This window comes from Felis catus, chromosome C2 (genome assembly GCF_018350175.1).
Source record: "Felis catus isolate Fca126 chromosome C2, F.catus_Fca126_mat1.0, whole genome shotgun sequence".
NCBI classification, from domain to species: domain Eukaryota; kingdom Metazoa; phylum Chordata; class Mammalia; order Carnivora; family Felidae; genus Felis; species Felis catus.
This window is the reverse complement of record NC_058376.1, coordinates 18,963,563-18,981,996: the sequence shown is the minus strand read 5'-3', so window position 1 is coordinate 18,981,996 and position 18,434 is coordinate 18,963,563. Positions and strand designations below refer to the sequence as shown.

The 18,434-nt window shown below is 42.3% G+C and overlaps 2 protein-coding genes across 4 annotated transcripts in view; one reads left to right on the top strand and one right to left on the bottom strand.

Moving 5' to 3' along the window:
- Window positions 1-823: 823 nt before the first annotated feature.
- On the bottom strand, window positions 824-10,782 carry ATP5PF (ATP synthase peripheral stalk subunit F6). 2 transcript variants are annotated; one of them, XM_006935950.4, is made up of 4 exons: window positions 10,648-10,782; window positions 6,261-6,437; window positions 1,561-1,685; window positions 824-1,008 (listed from the first exon to the last, which is right to left on the bottom strand). In XM_006935950.4, the coding sequence occupies exons 2-4, from the start codon at window positions 6,422-6,424 to the stop codon at window positions 971-973; spliced, it is 327 nt and encodes a 108-aa protein (XP_006936012.1). In that variant the 5' UTR covers window positions 6,425-6,437; window positions 10,648-10,782; the 3' UTR covers window positions 824-970. The 2 variants fall into 2 exon arrangements, with proteins under 2 accessions (XP_006936012.1, XP_006936011.1); XM_006935949.4 differs by lacking the exon at window positions 10,648-10,782 and adding an exon at window positions 10,515-10,643.
- GABPA (GA binding protein transcription factor subunit alpha) overlaps window positions 10,580-18,434 on the top strand; it is a 38,150-nt gene continuing 30,295 nt past the window's right edge. Inside the window, exons 1-2 of one of the 2 annotated variants that reach the window (XM_006935951.4) lie at window positions 10,580-10,729; window positions 18,257-18,359. In XM_006935951.4, coding sequence (XP_006936013.1) covers window positions 18,283-18,359 — 77 coding nt within the window. In that variant the 5' untranslated portion in view covers window positions 10,580-10,729; window positions 18,257-18,282. Of the gene's footprint in view, window positions 10,730-10,821; window positions 11,240-18,256; window positions 18,360-18,434 lie in introns of those variants that run through there. The other variant, XM_003991500.5, reaches the window with a different exon arrangement.

The window sequence follows — 18,434 nt, the reverse complement described above, 5'->3', positions numbered from 1 at the left end:
TACTTGAATATGGACCATGTGCCCAGGGAAAGGAAATAAACATTGCACTTTGTAAGCACTGTATTTTTTAAGTGGAAAATACAATGTCTTAAATAAAATTATATTTAAAATTGGTACCAAAAAACAAACAAAAAAAGCCTTTAAAGGTTTATTAGGATCCATATTTACTGACACAAGTCAGATTGTCAGATATAAAAAGGCACAGCTGATTTCCTTTTGAAAAAAAAAAACAAAACCATTTCCTCAAGAGCCAGCTACGCTAACTGAAATCTTGATGTGCCTGTTATGCCGCCTACTTGCTGGGTCGCCCATCGCTTGGGCAAAACAACACCATACAGCTTACTCTTTCCAAGGAGGCTCCTTTGTAGAACCCCGCCTGCTCCCAGCTTTCCTTCCTCCATCTGTGTAGCACAGTAATACATCTATGACCATAAACTGCAAGGGAAGAGGAGGGACCTGGCTGTTGGGATAAAAGCATTTAACGTTTGAGGAGATGGTAGTTAAAACACAATGAATGTTCCCGTGTGTATTCAAGCTTAACTCGAATTTCCTGGAAAAGTTATGATAAAAGGTTTACAAGCCTTTTCTTTATATTCTGGGAACGGATGTAACATCCCTCTGTGGCAAACATTCCTTAGGTCAGGGCGGCCCCCTGAGGCGGGAAGTCTCCACTAGTAAAAGGCGAGCCCTGCACACGGAGAGGAGCCTGGCAGGTTGTGGGCAAGTTGTGGCCAACTGACCCAAGATCTCCACCTGTTTCATTAGAGCCAACTGGGCAGATTTAAAAACAATGCTGAAGCACAGAATTCAATACACTCAAATGTACACTCAACATCACCAAATAATTTATTTGGAATCAGAATTAAAAGAACACATTTGACGGTTGAGAAACGTACGTTTGTCCCGATACTTCCGACCAGTTGTACAACTAATCTAGGACAAATTACCAAATACATTTTACACTATTTCTTCAGGACTGGGGTTTGTCGATGACTTCAAATTTGGGATCTAAGAAAAGGAACAAAAAGGTCCACGCTTAGCTATATTGCAATAAAATACATTATCTAGAAGGCTTCAATATTTAACTGATCAATTTTTTGATTTTTTTTTAATATCTATGGTTTTTTAACACCTACATAGAACTATTACAATTGATAATGATTTATTAAGCACTTACTATAAACCAGGCTATTAACTGACTTCACATGTTTTATGTCATTTAATTACAACAACCACGAGAGAGGTATTAGAATTCTCCCTGAATGTCAGATGGGAAACAGTCACCAGTTAACTATCCAAGATCACACACTTCATAGGTGATAGTGTCACGATTCAAGATTAGGGAGTTTGATTTCAAATCCCCACCATTTGACCTGTTACATAATCTCCTATACTGATGGCAAGCATTTGTACAAGAGCTTCTCATGCAAATGTCACTGTCCTAATAAATTTATGTGTGATTGTCATTTAATCCTCTAAACAACTCAAGTATAAGGCATAAATAGTCTCGACTTAAAACAAATCTCCCCCAAGAATGAATCCATGATTGAAGACACTTACCTTCAAAATTGAAGTTAGGGAAAGTATTCATGTCTGCTTTACCATACATCTGCTTAAGCTTAAAAAGCTCTCTCTCCAGCTCTTGCTGATACTCTGGGCCAGTATCAACAGGTCCTCCGGATGCCCTGTTGTGGGCAAATGAACAAGTAAAAACTCTTCTTATGCACTAGTTTACAAAACCAAAATTACTTTTGACCATCAAGTTTCAATAGACCTTTTAAAAGTCATCATAAAGGGAAAAACGTAGCTTCTGAAAAAAAAGCATTTCCGCTTGAATTTCAATTCAAACTTCTATAATGATGAGGCATCACATAAATGAGGCAACTTCAAACAAACTTCTAACATTCAAGGTTTGAGTATCAAGGATGTTTATCAAGTCATAATCTCTTGAGGTCTAAGTTGTGATAAGATATAATGGCTAAGTCCATGGGTTCCCTGAGTCAATGACTACTTCTGTTTCAATGTCAGCTCTACAGTTTATTGAAACCACTATAAACTGAAGCAAGGCATGAAACACTCTAAACTTTAGTTTCCGCATCTAAAACTGAAGGCCCTACTTAATGATGGTGTGACTAGAATTACAGAGATAATGTACATGTACCACTTAACACAGTGCCTGGCCCACAGTGAGGTGACATAGTGGCCAATAAGTGCTATTATTATTATTATCCGATTTAATTCAGCCACCACTAAACATCTTTTAAAAGGTCTTAGTAACTTTAAGTCTCTATAATATGGGCCTAACAAAGCTGCAAATATTTCTTACCCTCAGAGATTTTGCCATTTAGGGGAAAAAAAATGTTTAGAAACATCCGTGCTATAAGAGAGTTATTGATAAGCTTCAAAGACATGGCTTATCAAACAGCTACTCAAGTTGAGGAGAGAGCATTTTTGCGGAGCTAATTGGAAAAAAGTTTCATTTTACAAAGGTGGCATTTGTGACAAATGATGCGTTTGGGTCAGATTTTAATTTCAGACATTCTAAGACTGAAAAAGCAAAGAGTGGAGGTAATAAAAAACTGGCTGTATGTGGAGAATCAGCCATCTAGATGGAAAAGCCAGCAGGACTCAGGTCACGGGAGGCCTGGAATGTTAAGGCGGGGGGTGTGTATTTTATGTGTTAAGCAATAAAATGACAAAATTAGAGTTGTGCTTTGGGAAGATAAATATAGCATCAAGACCAGCAGTGGGGCCAATTAGATGTAATTAATTCTTTGCAGAAATTCTGTGTTTGTCATGTTACTGCCCGCCTATCATGAACATAATAAAAACTTCGTAAGTGAGAAACTCCATTAAGGGTAATAATATTTTTACATATGCCTATCATCAAAGTAGAGGGCCTTATGTTACAGAATTTCCACAAAAAAATATAGAGACAACTCTGATTTTTTTGTTTTATGTTTTTCCAGAGACAGCTCTAATTTAAGAACTTGTTAATGATGCTTGTTCTCATGGACTCAGTTTTCTTCTACATCAGCACATGCAATAGAACCTTCTGTAATGAATTGTATCTGTGCTAATTAAGGTGGCCACTAGCCATATGTGGCTAGTGAGCACTAGAAATGTAACTAAGGACCTGAATTTGTATTTATACTTAACTACAATTAATTAGATTTCAATAGGCACATGTGGACAATGGCTAATGAAATAGAGGAGCCTTCAACCCGACACTTTAACGACTGTCTTCTAACTCTGGGAGCTACAAGTTTCAGACAGTGCTTTGAGTACATCCAGCCAGTCTCACCAATATTCTGGTTACTGACAGATGATGGCTGCTAGAGAACTTTCATGTGGATTCCTATGATAGAAAGAGGCCAGATCTCATCTACCTCCTCAACTGAGTATGTCTCCCAGCCCATCTTATTATTATATCCCCAGGATCTAGCATGGCGACCTGGACAAAGCAGACACTCAAAGGATACTTGTTTATTTCATGTAAAAAATACTAGGCATGCTAACTTACTGAATCACTTCATTTTTATAACATCCTCTGAAATACGTGCTGTTATTATCACCCCCATGTTACGTACAGATAAGGTATAGCAGCTGAATAACCTGCCCAAGGCCCAAGTGCTAATAAGTTTCAGAGCTGCATTCCAGGTCAGAGTCCGTGTGCAGAACATTTTCCCACACAATTTGCACAAATGAATGAACTAGAGTCCCCTTAGATTCAGAGTGCATCCCAGGGGCACCTAGCTGGCTCAGACAGTGGAGCATGTAACTCTTGAGGGTCCTGAATTCAAGCCTCCTTTGGGCACAGAGCTTACTTTAAAAAAAAAAAAAAAAAAAAAAAAAAAGAGTACGCCTCAGGATTGACTTCTTATTGGACAGGCTTTTTAAGGACAATTGGAGTGCAAACAGCATCAATACTAAGATGCCACACTACCTCTGGACAGGAGACACTCAAACGAGTGTCAACGGATCCTGCACACCTGCTTACTGAATAATGTGATTTTAGACAAATTCTTCTCTTTTAGCCTTGCTTTTCTAACATGTAATAAGGGGATAAGATCTGTAAGACTGTTGTGAGAATTTCTTAACAATGTCTTCATTTTAATCCTTTAGCTCTCTCCATCCTTAGCTGTGGTAAGAACAAAACCTTTTTTGTTAGTTGCCCAGTCTCAAAGTCTCAGGGCTCTTTAACTGTTCCTTCTCCTCTCTCTCTCCACCAGATAACCAAGACCCAGTTCTCAGTCCCTCAATGTCTTGACTGTCACTTTTATATTCCCACTGCTGTGAAGACAAGGTTCTCATCAACCTTGTCAATCCAATGCTTGGATTGTTACAAGTTTCCTACCATGTCTGTCTGTCTTCTCTACTCATTCCAATCTTCCTAATACTCTGATTAAAATTATCTTCCTAATACAGAGTACCTTGTTCCATCCTACCATCCTGCTCAAAAACCTTTAATTCCTCATAAATGCCTATCATCTAATACTTTACCTGCCCATCTATAATCGAGGCCTCTCATAATCCCCTCATTCCGACCCCATTCTCATCCTTACTGCTCCCCACTCTCCTCATACACTCTACAGTCCTGGGGAGCAGCATTACACAATTTCTCAAACCCACCTGGTCGTTTCAGTTTTCATGCTTTAGCTCACACCACTCTTTCTTCCTAAAATATATCCTTCTCCCCCTCCCATTTATCTGTGCAACCTTCACACCAATTGTTCATAACCAGAGGTAGAGATATGTACTGATAGCCTTTCTTGGTTTTGAGAACCCTTTGAAGCTATAAACAAAATCATGTGAGTAAGTTCTTCACAGTTTTAAACTGAAGGGCTGATCCATAGCTGTCCACATTCTTAAAAGGAATAAAAGATCTCAGGGGCACCTGGGTGGTTCAGTCGGTTATTCGGCTCAGGTCATGATCTCACAGTATGTGGGTTCGAGCCCCGCGTAGGGCTCTGTGCTGACAGCTCAGAGCCTGAACCCTGCTTCCGATTCTGTGTCTCCCTCTCTCTCTGTCCTTCCCCCACTTGTACTGTCTCTGTCTCTCAAAAAATGAACAATGTTAAAAAAAAAAAAACTTTTTTTTAAGGATCTCAAATACTGCCTCCAGCAAGAAAGGAACATTCCTTTCTATGAAGTCCCCAAACACTGAATTTGTCACTATGTTAGTATCTAACCCATTTTTCCTCATAGATTACCTTATACATCCCTACAAGCTTTCCACCCCATCAGATTTCAAGAATATTATGGAAATGCAGTATGGCTTCCTTCTGCGGCCTACCACAGTTAATAGCCCAGTGCTTTGCACATGGTAGACAACTAAATAAAATGAACACCAAACTGCTCTGTATCGCTTTTCATAAGATTGGGGGTTGAATCTGATGATGGCTAAGGTCATCATTCACCTCCAAAGCTGTGTGGTTCCGTAACTGTGTTTATCCTGGACTTTGCTTTATGCCACTTCCCTCTTGACCTTTGACATTCCCAGAAATACAGAACTATGGAAATAGCATTGAAGAAAAAAATGTTGGGTTCATACATTTCCCCCCAAATCATGATGTCAAAGAAAGGGCACTAAATTGATAATTAGAATATTTTGATAATATGTTTTTCCTACAATTAGTTTTATGACCTTAGGCTAATTAATGTCTAAGGGACTCAATTTTTTCAAATATAGTTCCTAAATGATTTCCAAGATCCTATAGGCTTCTAAGAATTGGCTCTAGTTTATAATAAATGACATTATAATGACAATACATCTAAAATGACAATAGAGGGGTGCCTGGGTGGCTCAGTCGGTTGGGTGTCTGACTTCAGCTCAGGTCATGATCTTGCAGTTTGTGAGTTTGGGCCCCGCGTCGGGCTCTGTGCTGACAGCTTGGAGCCTGGAGCCAGCTTCTAATTCTATGTCTGTGTGTCTCTCTCCCTCCCTCCCTCCCTCTCTCTCTCTCTGCCCCTCTACCGCTCATGCTCTGTCTCTCTCTCTCAAAAATAAACATTAAAATGACAATAGATATAATGGAATTCTCCCTTGGAACTCATATAAGATAAAATTTGGGACTTAAAAAAAAAGAACCAAGATCTTTATCTTCTTTTGGAACACCTAATGAACCTCTATGTCAGCAATCAGCTCAGTGAAGGTCTTAACAGTTTCAAAGACCTAGTAATTTCTTTTCCCCATCTCACAACTTACATATATCTTGAATATTTACATGTACTCCACAGGTGGTTATCTACCCACTTACTGTCGCTTAGTTTTGTATTCTCTAATCTTATCCACGAAGAGTTTCTGTACAGGATCAAGTTCCTTATTAAATGCCACTGCTGTAACACCGATGTTCCTCCTCAGATGCACTGAGACCATGGACCGCATGAGAGAGGAGACCCTGAAGAGCCTCTGGAGAATCATGGTGATTCTATTACTGAAAACAAGCACGAGAGTATTAACATCCTTTAAAATGTACATAATTGTAAAACACCTCTAAGTAGATCCTATAGTAGGAATCTAATTCTACTAATTGTTACAGAAGTCAATCATAAATCACACCAGAACTTGCTGAATGCTAAGAACAGTCACCTGACCAGAGCTCCCTTCCCCCTCTCCACTCCCCACTGCAAGTTGTTTTGCTTCTTAACCAAAAGGCCCTGGGACCTAGGGGCAGTTAGAAACAACTCAGGCCTGTGTGCTGGGTTAGATGCAGAAAGAAAGCACAAAATCTAGGATGAGGTATTTCTTCTCCATAAACTTGGTCTTGGACCACAGGTCAAGAATAAGCATAGTCAAGGTAGCATGTTAGATAACCGCCCATCTCAGGCAGAAAAGAACACTGGCCCCCAGATTAATGTGCCAGGTTACCCCGAGCCCCCTCAGAAGACCAAAAGGGAGCTGAGCACGGAGACACGGGCCCCACAGCAGGGGAAAGTGTTCTGCCTATTCCAACTGTAGGATTCCAGGCATTCAAGAATACTGTAACAGCCAAATCTAAGTTCAAAAGAACCAGCCCAAGGGAGCCCACCAGTAAGAGAGAGAAAGTCAAACAGTACAACCTAATCAATAAAACAGAATGAAAGGGGTGCCTGGGTGGCTCAGTTGTTTGAGAGTCTGGCTCTTGATTTTGGCTCAGGTCATGATCTCACAGTTCGTGGGTTTGAGCCCCACATCAGGCTCTCAAAAATAAATAAATAAGCATTTTTTAAAAAATAAAAAGTAAGAAAAATAAGGACTTAAAGATTTCCAAGTCTTTAGAGCTCCTGAAACTAAAATATATGATTTTCTAACTAAAACATTTCAGCAAATAAGGGCATCTGGGTGGCTCTGTCGGTTAAGTGTCCAACTTCGCCTCAGGTCATGATCTTGTGGGTTCGTGGGTTTGAGCCCCACATTGTGCTGTGTTGACAGCTCAGAGCCTGGAGCCTGCTTCAAATTCTGTGTCTCTGTCTCTCTGCCCCTCCCCGCTCAACTCGACTCTCTCTCTCAAAAATAAACATTAAAAAAAATTTTTTTAAGCATTTCAGCAGGTAAAACAGAAGATGATTTCAGTTGAGACCTAATTTAGTACCTTGAAAGATCAAATGCCAAAAAAATTTCCAAATTACAACAAATAAATGCAAACAAGAATTCCAAAAGAAAAAGAATAGATAAGAAAGCCATAAATAATTAGAAGAAATTTCCCTCAGATTGAGAAAGAAGATGTCTATTAAACAGAGTTTACTAAACCCTACGTTGGAATGGGGATCCAAGATTCACACCTCAATACAGCCTGGTTAAAATTTCTGAATCTTACAGATAAAATGAAACCTGCCATGCTAACCTGAGTCCCATGAGCCTCCAAAATTACCTATTAATGACCATGATCACTGTCATCTTGATGATGAACTTCTATTAAAGTGCTCAAAGTGTGGTCTGTGGGCCAGCAATAGTATACAAATTGTGTTACTGGTCTATCGTAACAAAAATGGTTAATAACGATGTAGAAACTTTTATAACAATGTGACAGAGTCACATATATCTGTTGAATAATAAAAAATCAGTTTGTATTTTGGGTGTCTTCACTGTATGTTCTTTCATCTAACTTTTACAGTAACTTTTATTCTAGTTTTCAAAGGTAGCCACAGGGTTAGGGGAAAAATGGTCCTCTACTACTGACAGTTTGAGAAGCACTCAGCTAGAAGACCGTAGAGTAACACAGTAGTTCTTGAGTTGGGACAGCAGTATACCTCAAGGGATTACTGGCAATGTCTGAAGACATTTTTGGTTGTCCTGACCGGGGTATTACTGGCCTCCGGTGGGTAAAGGCCAGGGATGTTGCTAAACATCCTATAAAAACCAAAACAAAATAACAGCCATCCCACAACAAAGAATTATCTGGTCCAAAATGTCAATAATGCAAAGGCTGAGAAGCCCTGGAATCGCACATAAAAACTACCAAAAGAACTCCCATAATCAACAAAATATCCTTCACCTGCCCCGAAAGCAAACTATTTGGAGAAATTCACCATACATCACCGCTTATACCCCATTAGAGAAAAATACTTAAGAAGACTCAAAGCCAACAACAAATAACCTTAAAGTGCTACATATTACCATTCCCATTTTACATACACATAAACTGAGGCTTAGAGATTAAGTGCCTGGCCCAAGGTTACACGGTAGAATCTAAGTGGACACGGATCGATTTTAAAAATTGTGCAACTCAGGGTGCCTGGGTGGCTCAGTCCGTCGAACGTCTGACTCTTGACTTCAGCTCAGGTCATGATCTCCCAGTTCGTAGTATCAGCACTGAGACTACTTGGGATTCATTCTCTCTCTCTCTCTCCCTCTTTCTCTCTCTCTCTCTTTCTCTCTCTCCCTCTCCCTGCCCCTCCCCGGTTCAAGGAGCCTGTGTTCTCTCAAAAAATAAACAAACATTTTTTTTTTTTAGAAAATCATGCAATTCAAGGTGCTATTTTCCCTTATAGCAATTTAAGGACATGCTTAATACTCAGCAATAAGGTCACCTAACATTGGTTCATCCCAAAATACTTTGCAAAGTATTTCCGTATATATTCTCCTCTTCAACCCTTAGGAAAACATTATTAACAATTAGGGGAAAGTGTTCTTACCCCTCCTTTACAGAAAATAAAACTATGTCAAAGAAAAGTTATTACACTGCCCATATCTCCACAGTCAATTTGCTCTAACTCCGATGGCAAAAATCGTGTTATTCCTATTAGGTAAAGTCTGTTTTCATTTTTTCAATTTCTATCATCTAAGTATTTTATGTAAGTAAGCTCTACGCCCAATGTGGGGCTTGAACTCAGACCTGGAGATGAAGAGTTGCACGCTGCACCAACTGAGCCAGCCAGGGACCCCTCTATCATCTAAGTATTAACGATTCCCAAATCACACCTCTAATTTTAGTCGTTTTTTCTGAACCCTAAACCTACCCATTCAACAGGTCTTTTCCTTTCCTAAGTCCTACGGGACCATCAAATTCAACCTGTCTAAAAAATGAACACATAATCTCACTATCAAAACTTGTTCTTTCTTTTATTCCCTTTTATTTTTTCACTGAGTAATATATGAGTGTCCACTGTCAGTCCACCGTCATGCAGAAGACACGTTATTACACAAATAGGTGTAAAATACCAAGTGTGATAAGTTCTCTATTCAAGTACGATCGCCCCCCCCCCCCCCCGCCCCCGAACCTGTGACTGGGATTTGACGTAGAAAGACTGGGGAAGGCAACAGCAAGAAAGGGTACACATGAGAAGAGGCCCTGTGGTGAGAGGGTGCACGGTTCTCCACCTTACAGAGATGACTGACCAGCCTAGGTTAGTACTTTCGCGGCCCATTCCGTGCATATTCCTAAAGTCAATCCACAACCCGCCTAACCTGACCCGTTCTCTTTCGCCCTCCCGGAAACCTTGTTTTGTTCGCCTGCGAACTTTGGCCTCACCCCTAACCTCAAGAACCCCCTTCTACCCCAGTCAGCGTATTGTTTCTTGGGGGTGAGGTGTAGGGTTGTGCAGGAAAATGAGAGTGTAAAACAAAGCTGCCTAGCCACGTTTCAGCACTATCAATATTTTCAGGTGGGATGCAAACTTTTAAGATTACCGTCACCCCTTTCCCTCCTATGGTGCGCATTCTGCTTTCAATAGTTGGGCACGACCTCCTGCGCGCCCCGGTAGGGCAGGCCTGGCCGCAGAACTGTCCCGTGGGAATGACCTTGAGCTGCCCCAGCTGAGCCGCGGGTCCGGGAACCCCTGGCCTCCTTGCCTCGCGTACCACCCCGGTTTACCCTCAGAGCAGGGATGACCACGCCGGAATCTACCGCAAACTTCAAAGCCTAAAGGCACCGAGGTCAGCAGTGACCCTGGGCCAGACGGTAAAGGTGCCAGTGACACCAGGCTGCTCTATACTCCTGAAGGACAGAGGTAATAGGCAGCCCAGACCCCAAGAAGAAACCCAGAATCTGAGTCCCAAGAGGCCAAGCTAGTCTAGCAACCCTCCCAGTCACCTTGCACTCAGTCCCGAGCTGCCGGGGCCTCCGCTGCCGCCACCGTTCTACTTCCGGCCCTGGCTCCACCCCCACCCGCCTACCCGCCATCGCAATGCATTATGGGCCGCCGTTTCAGTCGGTCGACACTCACCGGACAGGAAACGTCTCGGAGGCGGTCTGCGACCGGACAGCTCTAGGTGAGACAGCAGCCAAACAGGAGGAGGAAGTGGAGGGTAAGTGCTTCCGGGTCCCTTGGCGAAGCCTCCGCCATCTTTCCTTCGCCTAACTTGACCTGCTGTCTTTTTCCCTCCTGGAATCCTTGTAGTGTACGCATGCGCACTTTGGTTGGCCTGTCCCCTAGTTCAGTCCTCCCGGACCCAAGTCAGCAACCTGTTCTTTGTGGTTGTTGAGGTGTATGATTTTGCCCGGAAAGTGAGAATGGAAAACAAAGCGGATTGGGGCGTTGGGCATTCTTGTGCCTCGTGAGCCTCCGTTGCCTCGGGCGTTTGTTTCGCGCAACCTGCTGGGAGTTGTAGTCCTGGACCCGGGGGTGCCTGGGAGGCGGGAGGGGGGTTGGAGTTTCTCAGCGCCGATTCCGCGGGAAAGGCCTAGGGGCCTTACACTTCGAGTCGCAGGAGCGGCGGGTCTTACTGGGAGAAGCGCTGCACGTGGAGCCCGCGCCCCTGCTGTTCTCAGCCGGCTCTGGAGCGCGGGTGGGGGCGACGGGGCCGATTCCGGAGCGGGTGAGTGCGGCCGCGGGGGAGGAAGGGAGCGCGGGCCCGCGCGGGCCGGCCTCGTTCCGGGGCCTTCTCACCCACAGCGGCCCCCCCGCGGCCGCCTCTGTGTTTTGTTTCCGCTGGTCCCCGGCGCTGTGACTCCCATTTCCGTTCGTGGAGACTTGAGGGAGCCGGGTGGGGAGGGGCGGGTGAGGCAGTGCGGGGAGCGGAGGGGAGGGGCGCGCGGCGCGGGGCCCAGGGAAGCCGCGCGCCCCCGGGCCCCGGGCTACCCGTGTCACCTTTCGCTGCTCTCTTCCCCTGCTGTCCCGTCCTCGCCAGTCCGCCGTCCTTGGCGGTCCGCAGTCGCCGAGGTCGGGACGAGACCCTGACGCCCCCGGGATTTCAGAGGAATGTTCTCAACCAGTCTCCTCGCCGCCCAGCGTTGCGCCAACACTTCAACTCCAGTTATCTTTCTAGAACTGCCCTACAATAGCATCAAAGCCATTTATTACTGTATATGATGCCCGTAGGGATCTATTTTAGAAATGGGGAAGTGAGAAAAGGGGAAAACAATGGGTTAATGTAGTTTGCCAACATTTGTAGTATTTCGTGTACTAGAAGATAAGCCGCCTGTACGTGTTTGCAGCGTATTAGGGAATCCTGACTTGCTTTGGTTAACAGCCAAACAGTGCCTGATACTGCCTTGCAAGATGATGAGTAGTGATTTAGAAATACTGCCCACTTCATAGTTGCCACTAGTGAATTTCACTAGCAGGAATTCCAGGTCTGACTCGTGGGAGGAGATTTAGAAAGGTTCCCGGGAGCAAAGAGCTGAGCAGTGATAACATTCCTAGGTCCTGTGTGATTTTAAGCTTAAGGAGAAACTGATCAACTCGTAAACAGCAACTTTAGGGGAACAACTTGTGTGTATCAGGATTTGACCCAGGCTTTCGAAGTTTTTTTTGTTTTTGTTTGTTTTTTTAGACATAGTCTGGCACTAGGTGGACTTAAGGCAATTTTACCTGAATTGTATGCATGTCATGAGAGATACATAGTCTCGATGTAACAAAATAAGGAACTAGATGTTAAATTGAGATCAGTTACGAGAGCTGAGTTATGGGGAGGCTGACTACTAAATTAAAACTGTTGAGTTTACTCCCTCTCCAACTTCTGTTTGTAAAACTTCAAATCTGCATTCCTGGAAGTTATGCAGTGAAAACCTCCCCAGGCAGGGGTGGGGGTGGGTGGTCACCAAGGGTTAGCCTTTCTCCATACTTGCTTTCTTACTCTCTACACACACAGATGTATGTGTTTTGTTTTTTCTTAACCATTGACTTTATTTTTCAAAATGTCTTTTAATTTCCTCTGATACTTAAAAGTGTTTGTTAGCTTGGGGAAATGTGCTGTCATCCTTGCAGGTCCTGCCACACTATACTTCTATTTATTTTATCCTTTATTTATTTTCCTTTATTGGGCAAAATTTTCTTAAATTCTGTAAAGCAGCAATGCATTCCAATGAAGAAATACAATCCTCAAATTTATCTGTGATCCCGAAAGAGAATATTAAACATAACTGTATTTAAAAAAAAAAATTTTTTTTAATGTTTATTTTTGAGAGAGAGAGATACTGAGCACGAGTGGGGCAGGGGGAGAGAGAGGAAGACACAGAATCTAAAGCAGGCTCCAGGCTCCGAGCTGTCAGCACAGAGCCCGATGAATGGCCGGAACCCACAAACTGAGAGACCGTGACCCTAGCTGAAGTCGGACCCTTAACCGATTGAGCCACCTGGGTGTCCCATTCATAACTGTATTTAAAAAATTTTTTTTTCAACGTTTATTTCTTTTTGGGACAGAGAGAGACAGAGCATGAACGGGGGAGGGGCAGAGAGAGAGGGAGACACAGAATCAGAAACAGGCTCCAGGCTCTGAGCCATCAGCCCAGAGCCTGACGCGGGGCTCGAACTCACGGACCGCGAGATCGTGACCTGGCTGAAGTCGGACGCTTAACCGACTGCGCCACCCAGGCGCCCCACATAACTGTATTTTAAAGAAAACTAGTCTTTCTAGGAATTTTTAAAGTTAGTTTGTATCCATTTTGTGAAGTGTTCTGAACTTCAGGTTAGATTTAATCTAGGAGAAACCACGGTTTTGGGGGGAAGCCCTCATGGGGAGAGGCACCAAGTAATGCTCTCTTCCTCATTTTCTTAAGTATTGACATAAAATTGTGGAGAATTGGTTCCAGAAAAAGAGGTAAGCTCAAGCAGTGATATCAAAGGTTTGGATCATTTCCCAAACCTCGCCACTCTTTCTCTAGCCTGGAGTGAGAGAGAAAGAGATCAATTCTGAGATCAATTCATGGGTAATGTGATTTTTTCCCGAAAGCACATAAAGTGTGCTCATTTTTTGCTTTATTTGGCACCTTGTGGGCACTGATCTATAACTTTTTTGGAAGCTCACAGGATAAATTACTTTTAAACACCTCCCTGTTTTAGTGCTTGTTTTAAGTCCAACCACAGGTATCCCTGCTGTGAAGCCTGTAGGGCCATTTCTCAGCCTCTGGTTACTTCTTCATTTCTATTTTTCCATAGTTCCCAGAAATTTCACTTGTTTTCTAATTCTTTTGCCAAGTTGGCTAATGGAGAGGCTCATGGCTGGCTCAGTTGGTAGAGCATGTGACTCTTGATCTCTAGGTCCTGAGCTCAACCCCCACGTTAGGTGTGGAGCCTCCTGATTAAAAAACTAATAATAAATAAATAAGTAATGGAGGTGAAAGTGAGCAATATGTAAGCCCTGAAAATAAAACGTAAGTGATCTTTTTAAGTGTCATTCTGCTATAAACCGTATTCTTGCTTTTTCCTATATGGAACAGCTTTGGGATTGTGTGTGTAAACATTATTTTGTTGTTTCTCTGTGCTAATAAAGTTTCCTAGCATGTGCTGCTTTTTTACAATGGATACTCCTGTTGGCTTCAGCTTCTGGCTATCAGCAACAAAGCTGCCCTGGACATCCTATTATCAATCCGTGTGAGAATATCTGTAGTGCTTATCTAAGGGCAATAATACTGGGTTGTAAATATAAGCATACTTCAGCTGAGCAAGTGCTGCTAGATTTTTCTCCAGAACGGCTACACCTGTCCATACAGAGGTAGAGGATTTTCATGTCCTCATGTCCCTACTATTTTCTGTAGTCAGTATTCTAAGTTTTGCTATACATACACCAGCACGTGGTATAAAGTGATAATTCTTTATTTTAAATTGCATTTTGGATGATTTGAATTTGAGCATTTCTTCATATCCTTCACCAGTTTGTTTTCTTTTCATGTGAATTTCCTTTTCTTAACATGCTTTGGTCTTCTGATTTTTCCTGATTTCTTTGTTATCAATTCGAGGAATTCATTTTCTAATATTCCAATTATTAGTCACTTGTCACTTTTTAAAAAAAAATTTTTTTTAACGTTTTTATTTATTTTTGAGAGAGACTGAGTGTGAGTGGGGGAGGGGCAGAGAGAGAGGGAATCACAGAATCCGCAGCAGGCTCCTAGCTCCAGGCTCCAGGCTCCAGACTCCAGACTCCAGGCTCCAAGCTGTCAGCACAGAGCCCGATGCGGGGCTCCAACTCACAAACTGTGAGATCATGCCTGAGCCGAAGTTGGACGCCCAACTGACGGAGCCAGCCAGGTGCCCCAGTCCCTTGCCACTTTTGAACACTGGAAGTATATTTTCCTACTCTGTAACCTGACTGTTGAACATAAATCTTAATTTTTATGCAATCAAATCCATCAGTTTTTCACCTTATGGTTAATGTGTTTGGGATTTTATTTAAGAAATCCTTTTCTAGCCTTAGACTGCAAAACATTCCCCACCATTTTCTTCTATTAGCTTTATAGTTTTACCTTTCGTGTTTAAGCCTTTTAGACATCTGGAGTCAATTTTATATGATGTGTAATAGTCTTTATAGCATTTGCTTTTTCAACACATATTAATGGAATGCCTGCTAAGGGTGAGGCACCGTTCCCAGTACTGTACTTTGTATACGTGTATAAACAAATACTCTTGCCCTGGGAGCTTCAGTTATCCTATCAGGTAGGTGCCTACTGGCTCATCACCTATTTTGCTATAGTGCTCAGTTTGAATTCCACAATTTTATACATAGCATCAGTTAAGGGGCAGGCTTTGTGGTGTCCTCCTGGGAGAGTGGAAAACTTAATTAGTCCGAAGTCAACAAGAAAAGGCCTTAATCTTTAAACCATCCCAAACAAAAGTCACCTGGGGCCAAGTCAGTCTGCTGGGTGTACATGTTGTGTACCTATGCAAGTGGAGAACTCATCCCCTTATTCTTCCTTATAGGGCAGATGCGAGAGCAACCTTGATAGTGTGGGGAAAATCAGATTATCTTACACCAGTCAGTCTAGATTTAGGTACTAGCTAGAGACTAACTTGTCAGAAAACCAGCCCCAGCTGTTAGAGATGGTGGGACTGAAGGAGAGTTATACTCCTTCTAAAGTGGGAAAAAAGACCGTTTTCTTCTGTGTGACAAATTACTACACAGGTAGTGGCTTAAATATACCATCAATAACTTATCTGCTGTTCTGGAAATCAAGTCTGAAATGGGTCTTTCTGGCCTAAAATCAGATGTGGGCAGAACTGTGTTTCTTCTAGAGATTTCAGGAGACAATGTGTTTCTGTTTTCATCTTCTAGAGGCTGCCTGTGTTCTTGGCTTGTGGTGCCTTGCCTCCATCATCAAAGCCAGTCAGTCGTAACTGACCCCTGAGTCTTTCTCACTTTGAATCATTCTGGATCTCTTCAGATTCCCTCTTCCATTTTAAGGACTCTTGAGATTTTGTTGGGCCCAACTAGATAAGCCAGGATAATCTCTATTTTAAGATCAGCTGATTAGTAACCCTAATTCCCCTTTGCCATGTAACTTCATATAGTCACAGGTTTGGGGTTATTGTGCCTCTCACAGAGACTTTGGTCCCTTGAGAAGTTGAAACCTGGCAAAACTCTTCCCACCTCAAGAAGCTAGACAAAGTCCCTGGTCCAGACAAACCAATTTATGTTCCTGGAGTCACTTGGACAATATGGTCTTTGTGCTTTGATGGTAATAGAATGGAGGAAGAAAGACAGTGAATACAGAAATTCATAATAAAGTATGTTAGGTGCTGCAGACAACAAGAAAGAAGAAAGGGGTATAGAGAAGGCCGATTACAGAATTAAATGGGAGTAGTCAGGGTATACCTCATTGGGAAAAGGAGATTTGAGCAGAGACATCAAAGAGGTGAGGGATTTAGCCCGGAGGACATGTGGGGGAAATAGGTGCCAGCCAGACAGCACAGCAGGAGCAAAGACTGTAGCAGCAAGAGTGGGAGCAGTAATGGGGTGGGGCTGGGGGTAGATCTCGTAGGGCCTTGCTGGCCACTGTGAAGTGTTTAGGTTCTACTGTGACTGGTATTGATCAAAGGAGTGCTACAGTTTAAAAAAATTTTTTCTTTAATGTTTATTTATTTTTGAGAGAGAGAGAGCGTGACCAGAGAGAGGGAGACACAGAATCCAAAGCAGGTTCCAGGCTCTGAGCTGTCAGCACAGAGCCTGACGTGGGGCTCGAGCTCCTGAAACACGAGCTCATGACCTGAGCCGAAGTCGGACGCTCAACCGACTGAGCCACCCAGGCGCCCCAGGAGTGGTACAGTTTAAAGAGGATCACACTGGCTGTTGTACTGACTGAGAATGGACGGTAGTAAGAGCAAGGGCACAGAAAGGGGGAAGCGTGTTAGCAGGGGTTGTGGCAGTATTCCAGCTTAGAGATGGTGGTTCTCGTACTCGCGTGCATTTGCGACATAGAGCCTGTCTTTGAACAAACCATGGTTCAGTCTCACCTGGAAGAATGTGGACTTAGGTTGTTACACCTAAAGTGTCTCGTGGAGCCACAAGCAGCTAAGCATCACTGACCTCTGGATAGTTGTCATGTGAGGACGTGCGTGTGTGTGTGTGTGTGTACTCATATATACTCAAAATAACATTGTCCTTTTGTGAAGATTCTAAAGCATTTGAATGCTTGTGCCCTGCGCTCCATAAATCGTGGTTATTATTTGGAATGAATATTTAAATTCTTCATTTTGTCAAGTCTTCTAAGTGGGAGACTCTTTTGCAGATATTAGAATACCAAATTTAGAGGACCATTTCCTTGTAAGTCAAAGACACTTAGAAGTGCCTTTTAGATATGATAGTAAACTTAGAAAACTCTATTCTGGACTGTATATGGAGTCCAAAGACAAATTCATTGATCTCCGGTGAGATAGTAACAGAACCTGGAACTTAACAGCATTAATACCTCAGAAATGGCCACAAAGAAGTATCAATATATATAGCTCTCTTATGCATTACTTAGCATTTTTTAAATTATAATGGTTTTGTATCAATGATAGTTTAAAGCAGCAGGTAATAATTTTACATGAGAGAAATAAAAATTGAAATTAGTGCTTTGTTTAAAATACATAAAAGCACATCTAAAAAAATCTCAAGATTGTAACATATAATCAGGACAATAATGTGCCTATCTATAATGATTTGCTATTTTATTTTGCTATTTTAGAATGCTGTACTGACCTTTATAAGACCTGTAATTTGTAACACAAATGCTAGCTGTAATGAACTTTAATCTACATCACTCTATCATTATAATGCTTTGCTGTAAGTTCTGATACTAATGTATAGCTTTTAGCTGAACAGCTATGGTTCATCTCCATGTTAATTTTTAGGGTACAGGTTTGAATCTGTTATTAAGACTGAGTTGCTATAATAGAATTGACATACCTTTCACTTGATTTTGAAGTAACTTGGATGAGTTTATTGACCGAGAGTTTGGGCCAGAAAACATCCCAATAAATACAGTGGAATGATGAAGTCATGTCAGGTTAATATAAATAATCGTTGGGGATTTTCTTTTATGTGCGAAGATTACTTCCACCTCTTCTGCTTACCCTCTGCTTTTATTTAAATTGGGTTTCTGCTTTTTGTGTAGCATTTCTGCCTTAACTCTTGCAGGACTGACCTATTGAAATATTCTAACCATGACTAAAAGAGAAGCAGAGGAGCTGATAGAAATTGAGATTGATGGGACAGAGAAACCAGAGTGCACAGAAGAAAGGTTGGTATTTTCTGAATTTACTACTTTTTATAATTCTCAGCATACCTACTTAAAAATCAAGCCATAGTTTTTGGT

What these genes read in the sequence shown, in the direction of transcription:
- ATP5PF (XM_006935950.4), bottom strand. Translation starts at nt 6,424, where the DNA reads ATGATTCTCCAGAGGCTCTTCAGGGTCTCCTCTCTCATGCGGTCCATG. An exon ending in GAATACAAAACTAAGCGACA is followed by an intron (nt 1,686 to 6,260) that starts GTAAGTGGGTAG and finishes TGCCCACAACAG; the next exon opens with GGCATCCGGAGGACCTGTTG. An exon ending in CCCTAACTTCAATTTTGAAG is followed by an intron (nt 1,009 to 1,560) that starts GTAAGTGTCTTC and finishes TCCTTTTCTTAG; the next exon opens with ATCCCAAATTTGAAGTCATC.